The 16,308-nt window shown below is 29.9% G+C and overlaps 2 protein-coding genes across 3 annotated transcripts; both read left to right on the top strand.

The window, feature by feature from the left end:
* Positions 1 to 628: 628 nt before the first annotated feature.
* Positions 629 to 6,278, top strand: LOC104723038 (uncharacterized protein At4g15970-like). Its single transcript, XM_019232279.2, has 3 exons — positions 629 to 1,001; positions 1,208 to 1,585; positions 5,464 to 6,278. The coding sequence occupies exons 1-3, from the start codon at positions 732 to 734 to the stop codon at positions 5,941 to 5,943; spliced, it is 1,128 nt and encodes a 375-aa protein (XP_019087824.2). The 5' UTR covers positions 629 to 731; the 3' UTR covers positions 5,944 to 6,278.
* A 1,461-nt stretch (positions 6,279 to 7,739) lies between these two features.
* On the top strand, positions 7,740 to 9,908 carry LOC109127479 (uncharacterized protein At4g15970-like). Of its 2 annotated transcripts, none has more exons than XM_019232280.2 (3): positions 7,740 to 8,124; positions 8,249 to 8,614; positions 9,198 to 9,908. In XM_019232280.2, exons 1-3 carry the CDS (start codon positions 7,906 to 7,908, stop codon positions 9,672 to 9,674), a joined length of 1,062 nt encoding a protein of 353 aa, XP_019087825.2. In that variant the 5' UTR covers positions 7,740 to 7,905; the 3' UTR covers positions 9,675 to 9,908. The 2 variants fall into 2 exon arrangements, with proteins under 2 accessions (XP_019087825.2, XP_087332243.1); XM_087476117.1 differs by having other exon boundaries at positions 7,756 to 8,124; positions 9,205 to 9,908.
* The last annotated feature ends 6,400 nt before the right edge of the window (positions 9,909 to 16,308 follow it).

Genomic DNA, 16,308 nt, shown 5'->3' with positions numbered 1-16,308 from the left:
ATATTCAACTTTTTCCTACAGAAATTCAACAAGAAGACCAATTTAAACAATTATGTAGGAAATTATTGATTTATTCAACGCTAAATACGTAACTATCTCAAAATTCAAAAAAAGGTCCCTCCATCCCATAAACCGGATGGTTTAAGCTGAACCGCTCTTGTAGCACACTAGACCAAATTGGAAACGGAACGTTTCCATACCATAAGCCATATTAATTCGCTCAATTATTAGAAATCATGTTTTCACGTATACGAAAAATCCGAATAGCACTCCTATATTTTGGGTTAATATATAACAATAATTTTAAATAAGCGACTAATCATTAGTTTCTTTATTGTTAGTCGACCAATATGAACTCTATCACTCAAATACCAATTTTTGTTCGTTAGAACGTAATAGTCAAAAATTATTGATTAAAAAGAAATTTGTTTGAGTATTATATATTTTTCTTAGTTAACTTGTAGGTCTTATGCTCATTTCGAGACACAACAAAACCGAACCAGTTTGGTCATGATATTCAAAGGAAACTTCCCACGCGAGCGAAAAAAATATCTTCATAAGTTACAATCACAATAATCGTTACAAATTTCTTCACAAGTTAAGTTATATAATTAAATAGAAAAGGAACATTCAAACAAAGATCGAGACTATTAAATGGCGGCTATATATATAACTCATAGTTTTTAAGTAACACGTACAAAGAAGGAAAAAAGGATTCATAATCAAAAACCATGACGAGCACGAACGGCGAAGCTTCTTCGATGGGCTACGAGTTTGCCAGAGTTAGCATCAAGGATGAAAAATCTAAGCCGCCGATGATATATTCCGATGGTGTGTTCGGAGGGAGAGATGTGATGAAAATCGTGTTATTGGTCGCAACCGTGACGCTTTCTTGTCTATTATTCTACAAATCTGCAAATAATCCACTCAACATGATGTTGTTTCCATCGAATACCGATTGCTATTCTTCAAAAATCATAAACGATACTTTCTTAGAAACAGTAAGTATATATATCATATATACACATAAATTTTTTTATATATCTTTGGTTTATCAAAAATTACAGATTCCATTTTAGACTAATCTCTCAAACTTACAATATTTCGTAGTTAAAGAGAGAACTTGTGTAGAAAAGAAAAAAATATCTAGTCTTAAAACGTCATGATGATATGTTATTTACTCTTAAATGTATTGATGTTTTTTTAGGTGCCAAGGAAAGAACCGGTTTCAAAGTTAGAAAAAGTACTAATGAATGCGGCTATGGAGGATAACACGGTGATCATAACAGCGTTAAACCAAGCATGGACTGAACCAAACTCCACATTTGATGTATTTCTAGAGGGTTTTAAAGCCGGAATAGGAACAGAGAGGCTATTGAAGCATGTAATCGCGATTTGCTTGGACAACAAGGCATATGATCAGTGCCTAAGGGTTCATCCTCATTGCTACTTGATCAACGCCACGGATTCAGACCAACTCTCCGGGCCAAACAGATTCATGACTCCTGGTTACTTAAAGCTCATTTGGCGACGAATGGATCTTCTTAGACAAGTCATTGGTTTAGGATACAACTTCATCTTCACGGTACGTAATATATCTCAGTCTTCTTCTCTTATTTTATTCATAGTTAATTAGTATATGTTTTTTTTTTATATATAAGTTATTTGTTTTCAAATCTGCACGTTTGAGTTTAGACAAATTCACGCACCATCAGTGAAAGTTGCCAACCATTTGCTAACTATATAATTTTAAATATTAAGAAACTGGTTGGTAATATCGTTAAATATGTAGGATTTGTTTAACATTGTATTGTCCCTTTGTTAGATTTTATTTTCCTCGAGGGTTTAGATTTGACTATCGTGATTCTTCGTTTTGTTTCTAGCACACCTCTAACTTCCAATTTTTACGTTTACTTTTCCTTGAATTATATTTAATTCTTTGATATAACGTGGCTGGCTAGGACTCGACGGTAAAGGTTAACTGATCAGGATTATGAACTACATTATAAATATTAAGTAATCAACTAATCATCAATATTCAAGATTGTAGCGTTTTGTTTGCGTGTGTATGTGTGTATATAGATGTTTAAATGTCAATTATATACCGACAGAGGTTACGTACTTAATAAATCTGCTGACAAACACATATATATACCATGATTGTCATCACATTATATATATATATATATATATATATACTAGAATTAGATTGGCGAAATAACTTTATAATAATTTTAATATATATTAGATTTATTAAAATATTTAAAATTTTATATTTTGTGTTTCGATAAATTATTTTATGCTTGTTATTTGTTTTGTTTTTAAATAAGCATTCTCAGTCACTTAAAATGAATGATTATTGATTAGTTAAGCATTAAACTGAAAACTTTTGTTAATATGAAAGGTTATTTTAAAAATATTTAGTCTGTATCCCATAATATATAGATTTCTTCATGTTTTGATGCACAATCAAGAAGTACAAACATTATTTACGTTGGGAAAAGAACATTGATTACATATAAAATAAAATACGGCTGAGCATGGACAGTGTTAGTTTGTCCGCTTTTAACATAATCTATAAAATATCAATATCTTCTAAAACCTTACATCTCCAAGAATGGCGAGACAGTAGCTTGAATTTCTCGAATAACCTAGAAGAGCCAAAACTCATGCTCTTCTTTCATTCTCTGTGTAATTAGTTTTATTAATTACATAACTAAATGTAGCATAAATAATTTTGATATTTATATATTACCAGCATGCTTCACACATGCTTAGAAGTTTTATTATTAAAATTTGAATGTTTTAGCAATAAAATATTTTAATCTTAATGAATTATACAAATGACTTCAAATGCATTTGTGTTCTAGAAGTAGAATCCTTTCTGTTTCTTGATTAATTGCATTTGGAAAATAAAGTTCTCTGTTAGATATTTTTATATTTTTATCACGTACTTTATTTCTATTGAACATACTAAATACAAACTGAATTTAGTTTAGAATTGAGTAAAAAAAATGTTATTGATATATTATTATATCAAATAAAAATTGCTTTTTTTGTGTTATACTTTCCTGTTTAAATATATATATTGTATTATACTCAAAATGACCAACGAAAAAAGTAAAAACATACCATCGTATTATCTAGTTACTTTTTTTTTAGTGTTAACTGCATTACTTAAGAGAACATAAAATAATTATTCACCAGATAATCTTTTTTTTTCTTCTATGTTTTTATTTCTAAAATCATGTGATAGATGGAAGAAGAGATAACTCAAAATCTTCCTACTTCTCCAAGACGTTGTTTCTCTCTATTTCCCTCTGTCTCTCTCTCTAGAATGCAATTGGGATTAGGATTAGCTTAGGGTGATCTTTGGATCTTTCGACTTGATAAACACGTGGTAAAGGTGAGTCTTGTTAAATGTGTATTGATGAACCTTGCATACATGATCAAATCCTATTGCCTTGCTCTACTTGCGGGTAAGCACTATCATCACATCATCAACAATCGATCATGGCTAGGAAAAATAATGGAACTTATGAGAAGAGAAAATAAGTCCATACAATAATGTTGTGAAAAGAAATTAGATGTTAATTATATTTTAAGAAAATAGTTAAGACTAAATTGTGTAAGAAAATAAAAACTGAATTTGGAAGAATCACATGGCTTTGGAAACCCATATCATGAGATATATATCACCCTAGACGTCCAAATCTTCCTTGACCCTAAACCCTGAACCATCACAAAACCTTTCTCATCAGAAGTCATAACCTATAAATAAAATAAAAGACCATGGATATGATTATGGGAAAGAAAGTTAATAAATATATACAAACACAGTTGTAACGTTAAGGAACAAATTTAAAGTAATAGTATTCGAAATAGTTAATATTTGTTTAAACTCATTTTCCTGGGTAATACATACAAACACATTTGTATAAAATTTAGCATGGGTAATAAGTAGTATAAATATTGTGACTAAGAAATAAAATCCATTAGGGTTTATGAATTATGATCTAAAAATACAATTTTTATATTAAAAAATTATCAAATGGATCAAAAGAATAACAAATTACAATATTGATATACAAAATAGGCATTCGAATTTATGAACATTTACAAGTAAGAATGTGTTATGTGCCTAAGACCCTTCTTCATCTAACTCTTTCTAATGAATAACCACATTTCACATGTTCACTTCTATATATGCTCCGAAATTTCGACTCAATTTATTTATTTCAAACCCTACAAATGTCACATAAAGGAAAAAGTTAAATATTACAAAAATTTAGAAAATTATATGAGAGGTAGAATATGATGTTTGATGAAGACTTTGTCTAACTATTTATAGATAAATTTGTAGAGTATGAGAGGTTTTTCAGTTTTTTTTTGTCAAACATAATGAGAGTTATGGTTACATATCAAAGAATAAATATACCATAGCTTTTGTCTGTTTTTTTTTTTGTAAAACACAAATTGTATTGAAATTAATACATTAAAGTGTATTCATATGATGAAATATTTGTTTAAATTTTTTTCAAACATCATGGGAGTTACATTTTAAAGAATTAATATGCAATAAATTGTGTTAATGATTATTATTAAAGAAAATAAAATAACATATTGTTTTATATCTTGAAATTATTTTAGAATAAATAGATTTGATTTTTTGGCACAAAAACTGTGAAACAAATATTATAATTTTTTTGTCAACAAATATTATAATTTTTTTGTCAACAAATAATATTATAATTTTATAATATTTTTATTGCTTGAAATTAGTAAAGAATTTAATAACCATCACATTAGATTTTTCCAAAATTATGATATTAATATTTAAATCTTTAATTGTAGGAAATTTATTTTGTCCAAAAATTAATAATCATAATATTTAATTCTATCTCATTTGCAAAATTATAATATTATCGTAATTATATAAAATATTGATAAATGATACCTATGCAAAATTATAATATTATGTTAATTATATAAAATATTGATAATTGATATCTATATATAATTACTAAAAGGACATTGCATAAATGTCAATATAGTTTTTAGTACAGAAATATCATTTAAATTTAGTGAATATGAAAAAGAATGTATTTACTTTTGAGAAAAAGAAATTAAAAAAAAAAATAATAATTGAGAAATGAGAACAGGTGTCGAAAATATATGCTACCAAATATCATCATGTTATGTAAAGTTAGGAGAAAAGATTCTATATATATATATATATATATATATTTTCTCATATGACCAAAATTTATTTTTTTATATGTCACCACAATTAAAAAGGGTTGCACAGTTTCAGTAAATTTTTACCAACGTGTTGTTTCTTATTTTGTTCTACATAACTTGTTTTCTTTATAACTAAAATGTTATTATTTACATATCTTGTTAATTCGATTTAGTGACTTTATATGCAAATTAATGATAATGAAGCTTGTTGTATATATAAAGGATGCAGATATTTTGTGGCTTCGAGACCCATTTCCCCGGTTTTTTCCAGACGCTGATTTTCAAATAACATGCGATGATTATAATGGAAAACCATCAGACAAAAAGAATCACGTCAACTCCGGATTTACATACGTCAAGGCAAGCAACAAAACTTCAAAATTTTACAAATACTGGATCAGATCGAGTAGGAAGTATCCTGGTAAACACGATCAAGATGTCTTCAACCTTATAAAAAGCGATCATCACGTCGAGAAACTCGGGATAAAGATGAGGTTTTTTGACACGGTTTACTTTGGAGGGTTTTGTCAGCCGAGCCGGGACATCAATGTGGTCAACACCATGCATGCTAATTGTTGTATTGGTTTGGACAACAAAGTGAATAATCTTAAGGCAGCTCTTGAAGACTGGAAACGATATGTGTCACTAAACACGACCGTATCCGAGACTAAATGGAATATTCCGCCTAGGTGTGGTTATTGAAGGCCGTAAGATCAGTAGTAGATATAGTATGAAACTAGCTAGTTTCGTACGTTAAGATAGTTTCGTTGTTATTGAAGTGGGTTATTGTGTCTTAATTAATTTAGTTTTGAGCTGAGATAGTACGCTTTTTATTTTATTTGGAAATATCAAAGATATAAAGATTATTTAAAAAAAATAGAAGACATAAGAAATTATGAAGGCAAACCTCTAATTTATAGTTTACCTTTCCATAGTGGGATGGAATGTGAGACTATTAGTGATGGGTATTTAAAAAATCTTGAAATGCAACATATTTTATATTATTTAATCAAATTAGTATATTCTATAATTCTTAATTATCCTTTTAGTGTTCACAAAAGAAAAAATGGCAAAATAATTGAAGCATGAAAATGTGAAGTTGTTCACATAATACCATATGCACTTTTTCAAAAGAGAAAAATACCACGCTTAAATATCTTCACGGTTTGGTTTTACTGTGATTTTTTATTTTAGTAAATTACTATGAACGTTTTAAATGATAAAATAGTTACTTTTCGACGTGTGCGTATCTAAAAGTTTTTGCCACATATTTAGAAAGAAAAATAACAAAAAACAAGCAGAAATACTGCTACGGTTATGATTATCGTAATTGATTATGAATGTATACATGTATCTTTTCTTATACAGAACCAAGTTGTTGGAATTTGCCGAACAGGTACGCCCAGACAACTGTCCAACTGAAAACATTGGTCCTTGAAATAAATAATCACTGAATTCGTCGTATATAGTATACATGACAGACCAAAGAAAACCCCTTATAGCATGTTGTGGACTACAGTATTATGAGTCATAATAATGTGAAAGCTACGGTACAACAAAGAATAAATAAGACAATTTAATATTCGGGAGAGCAACAACAACAACAAAAAGATTGATGATGACAGGACAAATTCTTAAGTCTTAACCCAAAAAATAAATAAATTTTTTTCTCCGTTATAAAATTTGCCTAGATACCATGAGAGGGCACGATTTAAACCCATGTAATAGTCTAAAACCAATTATGCGTACACTACACAATGTCAAAAATGAAAAACTCAGACCTAATTTTCTGATAAAAAATCAAAACAGTTCATTTAGACTAGTCTTTTTTTTTTTTTTGGTAAACGGTGTTCGAGTTAGACTTAGTCTTATTTGATCGATTGATATAACTAAGCCGACAATTAATAATACTCCATGAGATGCATCTAGAATTCGACGCTTCCTAGTCTAGTCATTAATCCGAGAATTAATTAATTGACTCATTCACTTAAATAAAATTAATTAAGAGAAAGAAAAAAAAAATAAAGTACAACAACGCCACGAGTAACTGGAAATAACGTGAGCGTAATGGAAACAGAATAAAAAGCCACTTGGTGTCACTACAATGGAAGAACTAGTTAAACAATTGTCATTCAAATTTTTCTTTTTTTACTGTCATTCAATAAAATAAAATAAAATAAAATATTGGGTGAATTCTGAAATGAAAGTTTGAATTTGGGTTATGAAGACTATTATTTCTCAAAATATAATACATGAATTTAAAGAACTAATTTTATGGATATTTTACATCATTACATGGTGGATTCGGCAGATTTTTTTTTTTTTTAGTTATAGTACTAACTTAAATATACCTAATGTTATTAGACAAAAATCGGTATTAGTATGATGTTTGTCTTTTTATTTAAGAAAAAAAATAATTAACTTCGTCTCCAAAGTAAATTTATAAACTTGTACACGATTCTATCTCTTTTATATAAATTTATAAACTGGAAGAAGAATTGGTAAAAGAATTAATATTCATAAAAAAAAATCAGAATAACGCCCTTACAAAACTGCCAGTGATGACTTTTTGTACTTACTACTTAGTCATATGAACCGACAAAAAAAATCAGAGAGAAGAACAGAGAAAAACGAGAGAAACGCTTTGAATCCCCTCAAGAACACATGAACTCTTCTTCTTCTTCCCCTTCAAGTTTTCTTGATTTGGGATCTGCGATCGGACAAAAAGAAGTGAAGAGAAACCTGTTTTTGTTTCTAGGTTTAGCGGTTTCATGTCTTCTTATCTACAAAACAGCTTATCCTCTTCACCAAGAGCTCGATGTTGATAATCTCAGCTCTCTTCGTCCTTTGCTCGACCACACCTCTTCGTCTTCTCTACAGACAGTGAGTTTTTAGTTACCACTATACATTGATCTGTATACGTCTCAATCCATGTTCTGTTTGGAATGGGATTGATGTCTTTTTTAAGAGTCTTTAAACTCAGAAATTTGTTTCTGGCTCCTTTCAGAGAACAAAATCGATCAGTTTTAGGGAAGTTCTGGAGAATGCGTCAACAGAGAATCGAACAGTTATCGTAACTACGTTGAACCAAGCATGGGCAGAGCCAAACTCTCTGTTCGATCTATTTCTTGAGAGCTTTCATATCGGACAAGGAACACAGAAGCTACTTCAACATGTGGTTGTGGTTTGCTTGGATACCAAGGCATTTGATCGTTGCTCACAACTTCACCCTAATTGCTACTATCTAGAAACCAGAGGGACTGATTTCTCCGGTGAAAAACTCTTTGCTACTCCTGACTACCTCAAAATGATGTGGCGGAGAATCGAGCTTCTCACACAAGTGCTAGAAATGGGATATAACTTCATCTTCACGGTACTTATCTTCATCATCCGTCTCAGTTTCCTTCCTTTTTTAGCAATTCATTGAATCAATCTTTGATCAAGAAATTTATCTACAACCGATGCGTAGAAGATGAGTTACAATTAAAATAAAAAATTAAAAAAAAAAATCTTTAGAGTTTAGAATATCACAAGATTCACAACTAACGTTTGTATTCACCAAACCAACCCATGGTGGTCCCTTAATAAAATGCTCACCATGCTAATTAATGGACTAAAGTTTAAAATTTTCCATTTCGACTGTGATTTTGGTATAAAGTCTTAAATGGTAACAGTACCTAACTTTCACATGTCATAAGAACTTTCACATGTCATAAGAATTATTCTGGAATTATTATTGGCATTCATTGGCTACCAAACATATCATTTTTATAAATAAATAAAATAACATTAAATATAGCATATTCTTCTAGACTTCTTCTTCTTCTTCTTCTTTCTTTTCTTTTCTATGAATCATAACAGATAAAATCGCAAACCTATTTTTTTTAATATGGTAGTCTTTTTTTTTTTTTTTTAAACTCAAATAATACATAACGATGTTATGCTTAATTATTTAGGATGCAGATATAATGTGGCTTCGAGATCCATTTCCTCGGCTATATCCAGATGGAGATTTTCAGATGGCTTGTGATAGATTCTTCGGTGACCCTAATGACTCAGACAATTGGGTAAATGGAGGCTTCACTTACGTGAAATCAAACCACAGAAGCATCGAGTTCTACAAGTTTTGGTACAGATCTCGTCTAGATTATCCAAAGCTACATGACCAAGATGTGTTCAACAAAATCAAACACAAGGCCTTAGTCTCAGAGATTGGAATTCAAATGAGATTCTTTGATACGGTTTACTTTGGTGGGTTTTGTCAGACGAGCAGAGACATAAACTTGGTGTGTACAATGCATGCTAATTGTTGTATTGGATTAGAGAAGAAGCTTCATGATCTTAATCTTGTTCTTGATGACTGGAGAAAGTATTTGTCTTTATCTGAACAAGTTAAGAACACAACTTGGAGTGCTCCGATGAAGTGTACGTGATTTAAAAGACTCAAGAGTTGGAATCAAAATATTGGTATGGCCGTATGGGAGAGCTTTGGTTGTTTAATTTGTGTAGATAATAAAACTGTGAAAATGGATCTTGTGACTTGTGTTGTATAGAAACAATCTTCTTCATCGAACACTTGGTCCACATAAATGTTTTTGGGTCAACCATGTACATGTAGCCTCCTTCCTAACATTAAATTTGTGATTTTGAGGATTATTCTGTTCAAATAGTTTGAGATTTGGAATCTGCACAAAATGAAAAAAAACAATATGGTACCAAGTAACAATTTTAATTAAAATAAACTTATAGCAAGAAAATGGTGTGTTAATGCCCAATGAGTGTGTTTTAGTTTAGAGGTCTTCGATCTTTGAATGTTCGACTTAGTTCTGGACCAATTCAATTATGTTACATACATCAATTATGTTGTATACATAATTTGACAAAAATAAAAGAATCTTGACCTCTCCAAAGAAAAATCTCATATCTATTGTGAAACACAAATGTGATTATTCCATCACAAATATATGGCATTACACTTGTCCATATAGTATTACATAATCCTTAAAGTGTACATTTGTCATTATATCTTTCTACTTGTCATTACCAAAACTAATGAGTAGGTGACTCATGTTTTGTTTACTTCACTATAAATAGGTAGAAATGTTAGTGAATAATGGTGGTGTACGTAGGAGAGTAAGAAGAATAAACATAATAAACTCCATTATTCACATTCCTCTCTTGTTTTCTATCCCACCTTGTTTCTCTTGTCTCATACACTATTATTGTTATAGTTCATAACACGTTATCAGCACGATGTCTTTATCGCTAGAGCTTTTTACGAGGTAAGTAAATTTATATTGTTTCAGTTTATGCTTATAGAACATAAATATTATAGACATCGTGAGATTATGTCTTTTTCGGATTGATTGTTATAAGTAGTAGGCTTTGCCTCCTTTACAATCAAATGTATAGCTAAGTGATTTCTGGACCGATCATGAGATATATAGTAGGCTCTGCCTCCTTTATGATCAAATAAAAGCTTCTCTTTTCCGGATTGATCGTTATATATGGTAGGCTCTGCCTCCTTCACGATTAATAAAAAGCTATGTCTTTTCCGGAAAATTTGTTTTATATAATAAGCTCTGCCTCAAATACGATCAAATATAAAGCTATATAAGTTTCAGATTGATAGCCTAATTTATGATCAAATAAAAGGCTTTGGCTTTGCCTCATTAAAATGAAAATGAGGCCTCCTGAATTCTTACATGGGAAACTATGATTTCTATTTTATTTTCTAAATTTCTCTGTTTATTTATTTGATTCGTTAAATAATAAATATATCTTATATGAGATTTAAAGACAATAAAATGTCTTTATGATCAAAAAATATATTTTTCTTATGAGAATATATTAAGCACAAGTCAATATATTTTAGACAGTGCAAAAATAATTGGAAGGTCTAGATGATTCAGTCTCTCGACTTCCAAAGGCATCAGATTCATAATTATCGATGTCTAGTTATCTCCAAAGTCTCAAATAAACTCATGGAGTTTCAAAGACATTTTGTCTGCGTAAAATTATTATATTGAGACTATAAATAAATATGGTATCGCATGTTCGACCATATTGGAGACATGCATGTATATATGATTATATCATGCAAAAACAAAGATGGCAAATGATAGTAAATATGAAATTCCCTAATGCTTTCAAACATAGTGTTACCGGTCAAGTCATCCCGGTCAATAAATGATATTAAAAATCATTGAGGATTTTGTTTTAGAGAAACAAAAGTTGTTTTAAATGTATTGCATGCCTCCATGAAGTTGTAAGCACACCACTTCATTCATATTTCAGGTAACATCTAATTTATGTTGAATTTCTATTTGTTTATATTTATGGAATTGATGGTTGTATACCTCATCCTTAATTCTGTGGTAGGCTATGCCTCCAGAATCATATAATGTTGGCTCATTCACCATCCTTTTGGATTAACAAGCTCATTGTATATATATATGATGATTTGATTTCTTTGATAAATCCTCAAATCAAACCCCACATATAACCGATCTAAAAGATTCGATCAAAGGCGAATGGACATAAAAGTCATCATCATGAGATGGGGTAATACTAATCTCACATCTTATTAGGATATAAGATAATAGACATAGCCGAAATCAGTATGTTGTTGATCCTTAAGTGGGATTCAGTACGAGATGATTGAACTCCAAGAGTTATCATCTCGAGGGAGAGAATTCAAGTAATCCCACATCGACAATAAGTCGATAAACTTTGGTGAATTTGACACTCCAGAGCGATATAACTTTGGTGAAGTCATATCCTTTAGTTTATCACATATATATGTCACATGTGATAAAGAGGAACATCCATGATGTTCACTCTTGAAATGAGCTATAATGAATCGTTCATAGCGCAACCCCAAGAGATTGAAAAACGGTTCTTGGTGATTTAATCTCCATGTCAAAACATGGAACATGCAGTTTTGCATGTAGTCAATATTATATATGAGATCAACAATTTATAAAGAAATATTTTTCCCATGTTATGTATTCATGGTTGGAGATCAAATATTTCTCATTTTGAATCTTATGGGTGTGTGATATATATTTTAAAATGCTCCTCCACACCATATAAAAAATATCATCCACAAAGGATGAAATATATAGATGTGGGAGATGAGTCTCCACTCTAATGATATAGAGCCATCTTATGAGAGATGTGCGTATTGCAAGATTTGCATATCATCAAATTGGATAATAAAAGTTCCCCATTATTATGGGAGAATCATCGAATAGTTTTGGATCTTTGAACAAATGAATATAATGAATGAACTTGAAAGTTCAAAAGTTCAACAGATCACTATTCAAAAAATATATTGCAAATTAAATGCAAAAAGCTGATGGATGAGATTTCATATAATTATTGATCCTCACATAAATGAATATGAACTTGTAGTTATGAGAAATCTCACATCCTAGTTAAAAATGCTCCAATAAAATTATGTCTCTGGCGGATGACATACTAAGTCTATGACACATAAAAGGTGATAGACTACTTTGGTTCCTAAGATAAATAAAATCTTTGAAAATAAAAAGGAGCAAATTATAAAGAAGATTATATTCTCAAAAGAAGAGCAAATGAACTCCTAAAGAGGAGTATATAGACTCTATAAGAAGAGCTAATAGACTCCTAGAGAGGAGCACATAGACTCATAAAGAGGAGCAAGATATTTATCAAGAGGAGTAGAGAAATTGATTGATATGGTTAATAACGAAATCAGGAAAACGAATAAAATCATTTATATAATGATTAAAGAGATCTTGATTAACCATATCATTATGGGAAATTGGAACCAAAGACATAATGTCGACAATAAAAATATTATATTGCGCAATGTGATTAATGAGGATCATAAATCTCCGTTCTTTGAGCGTATAGAGATATATATTGGTCAATAAAGAAGTAATAAAGTCATATTAAACTCGAATGAAAGACGAGTAAGTTTTGGACTAGTGGTCCAAGCATCAGAATGGTATAATGATATATAACAAAATGGTGTGTCGCACCATGTTTTGTTAAAATACCTTATCAAACAAAATGGATGCTATATGAATGACTTGAAATATGCCTCATGGGATGCTTGAAAAGCTAATCCCGAAAGATATATGATATCATAATTATGTTCTCGAGAACTCATTGATGATCATCAAAACCCTAAAAGGTTATTTGGAAGAAAAGATCTTGGAAACATCATTCGAAAGAGATGCTATAATAATCAGTTCTAATAGAAGTCAAATATATATATATATATATATATAGTCATATAAGATCATGCATAAATGCTGACGAGCATTTATATATCTTATGAATTGTGCATAACATTTTCTACTAACCTCTTTACAACATATAATTCATTCTCTATTAGTAGATTTGGAGATGAGTTAAAACGTATCTTCTATTGCAAATGTATGATTAACTTGGGCTTATTATATTTTAGAAACCCCGAGTTTGGTCTAGTTGGTTTTGCAGATGCAGGATATTTATCAGATCCACATAAATCCTGATCCCAAACTGGATATGTTTTCACAATTGGAGGAACTGCAATCTCATGGTGCTCACAGAAACAGACTTTGGTCGCCACTTCCTCAAATCATGCAGAAATAATTGCTCTTCATGAAGCATCGAGGGAATGTGTATGGCTCAGATTAATGACTAACCACATACAAGAATCGAGTGAAATAGTCACCAGTAAAAAGCCAACAACATTATTTGAAGACAATGCTGCTTGTATCACCCAAATCAAAGAAGGTTACATCAAGAGCGACCGAATAAAACATATACCTCCAAGATTTTTCTCCTACACTCAAGAACTCGAGCAAAAAAAGGAAGTTGATATCCAACATATCCGCTCAAGTGAAAATGCAGCAGATCTATTTACAAAGGCGCTTCCGACTACCACATTCAGAAAGCATATTCACAGTATTGGAATGCGTCATCTACGAGATTTATGAAGAAAGATTATACATATCTTTTCGAGGGGGAGATTATGTTGCTATACTCTTTTTCTCTTGTCATGGTTTTTATCCCAATGGGTTTTTCTGTGACAAGGTTTTTAATGAGGTAGTACGTAACTCATCAATGGTAATAGATAATCAAGGGGGAGTATTGTGAAACACAAGTGTGATTATTCCATCACAAACACATGGCATTACACTTGTCCATGTAGTATTACATAATCCTTAAAAGTGTAACATTTGTCATTATATCTTTCTACTTGTCATTACCAAAACTAATGAGTAGGTGAGTCATGTTTTGTTTACTTCACTATAAATAGGTAGAAGTGTTAGTAAATAATGGTGGTGTACATAGGAGAGTAAGAAGAATAAACATAATAAACTTCATTATTCACATTCCTCTCTTATCTTCTATTCTACCTTGTTTCTCTTGTCTCATACACTGTTATTGTTATAGTTCATAACACTATCTTGATTTTTGTAAGAAAAACAAAGCCAATCCATTCAGAGTCAGAGGACCTATCACTTTCGCAAAAAGTCATATAAAGGCCAAAAATGGGATCCACAGATGTACGTTCGGCCCAAAAAGCTTTTAGCCATTTTGTATGTATCCTTTTAAATTTTAGTTACAATGGTTACAAGCCAGAAATCAGATTCACTGGTTTGACTTTCCGAAAACGTATTCCTTAAGGAAACCCTTCCATTAGCTATACTATGTGCTTACCCACTGGGTTATGGTATAGTTAGCACTTTCTTGTTTTTTGGTCTTTTTCGTTTTCTTTTTTGTATTATTTCGTTTTAATTAGTTATATACGGGCTTCGCAATCACTTATATTTATACACTATATGTTTATACTATTTCATTTAGATGTGTATAATTGTGACGTTTATTTTTTTATGAATTATAAGGATGTTGTTTCTTGCTTTTGAAGATCCAATCTTATCATTGACTGATATTGTTCCCAATACATTTATTGTATTTTAGATTTTCTAATTAACTGCTTATGTAAATCCTTCATATGTTGATGTTGTAATAATAAGTTATTTTTTAAAAATAATTATCTTCCGTGTAAATGATTATATTTGTATGCCCATGTTTTGGTCTAATATCAATAAGATCGTTTTTGTTTTTCTTTAGTTGGCTTTGAAACCAATTTTGAGTTAAGCAAATAATGGGTCGAATTATGGTGTTAATAAGTAATATGATTTTTTTTTTTTTGATAATATGTGAATTTATATACCAAAAAGGAATGATTGTTTACCAAAAAGTAATATGAATTCTTATGTATATATATTGTATATATGTGACTATAAGTTTAGCTAACTAAAAAATTATGTAATATTTAAATATAATCTTGAACATATATATATATATATATATATATTATTTGTGGGAAGAATGTATGGAATTATTGGATAGAAGTTATTTTTGAGTTAAATGACCTTTTATGCATTTAAAGTGAGTTAAATATTAATAAATTTTTATATGTGTCTTGACCTTTTTGAAAAGGAATACCAAGTGTTTCCTTCCAAATTTGAAGTGACATAGTATTTTAGTTTTCTTATATGATTTTATGAACTTCAATATAAATGTTTTTCAAAGTAATAAGTATACTCACACTGATTGAATTATAAAATTTGGAGAAATGTTTATTTCGATTAATCATCTGCTCTTTTAAATATATTAAATAAGTATGTTGTTGTTCCTACAAATAGGACAACATGTATTATAGTTTAACCATGGAGTTAAGCAATGGAAATTGTAATTGTGATCGCAAGACAAAATGTTTATATATATTATGTTACACATTGATCGTTTAAAAATGAATAGGAACATCTGATTCTCAAATAAAGTTGATTTTTTTGTTAAAACCAACATATGTGAATTTAAATTTAACTATCCAAATTTAAAAAATAAATATGAATAGATTAGAAATGCAAGAAATATAAAATAAATATTTTGTTTTTATATAAATAAAATAAAAATTGAAAACAATGTTAAATATATATAATACTTTCTAAATTAAAATATAGAATCAATCTCTTACAGGTTACAACACATATGAGATTAATGATTACTATAAGATGGTAA

This window comes from Camelina sativa, chromosome 11 (genome assembly GCF_030686135.1).
Source record: "Camelina sativa cultivar CO46 ecotype springtype chromosome 11, ASM3068613v1".
NCBI lineage: Eukaryota > Viridiplantae > Streptophyta > Magnoliopsida > Brassicales > Brassicaceae > Camelina > Camelina sativa.
This window is presented reverse-complemented; position numbering and strand designations above follow the sequence as displayed.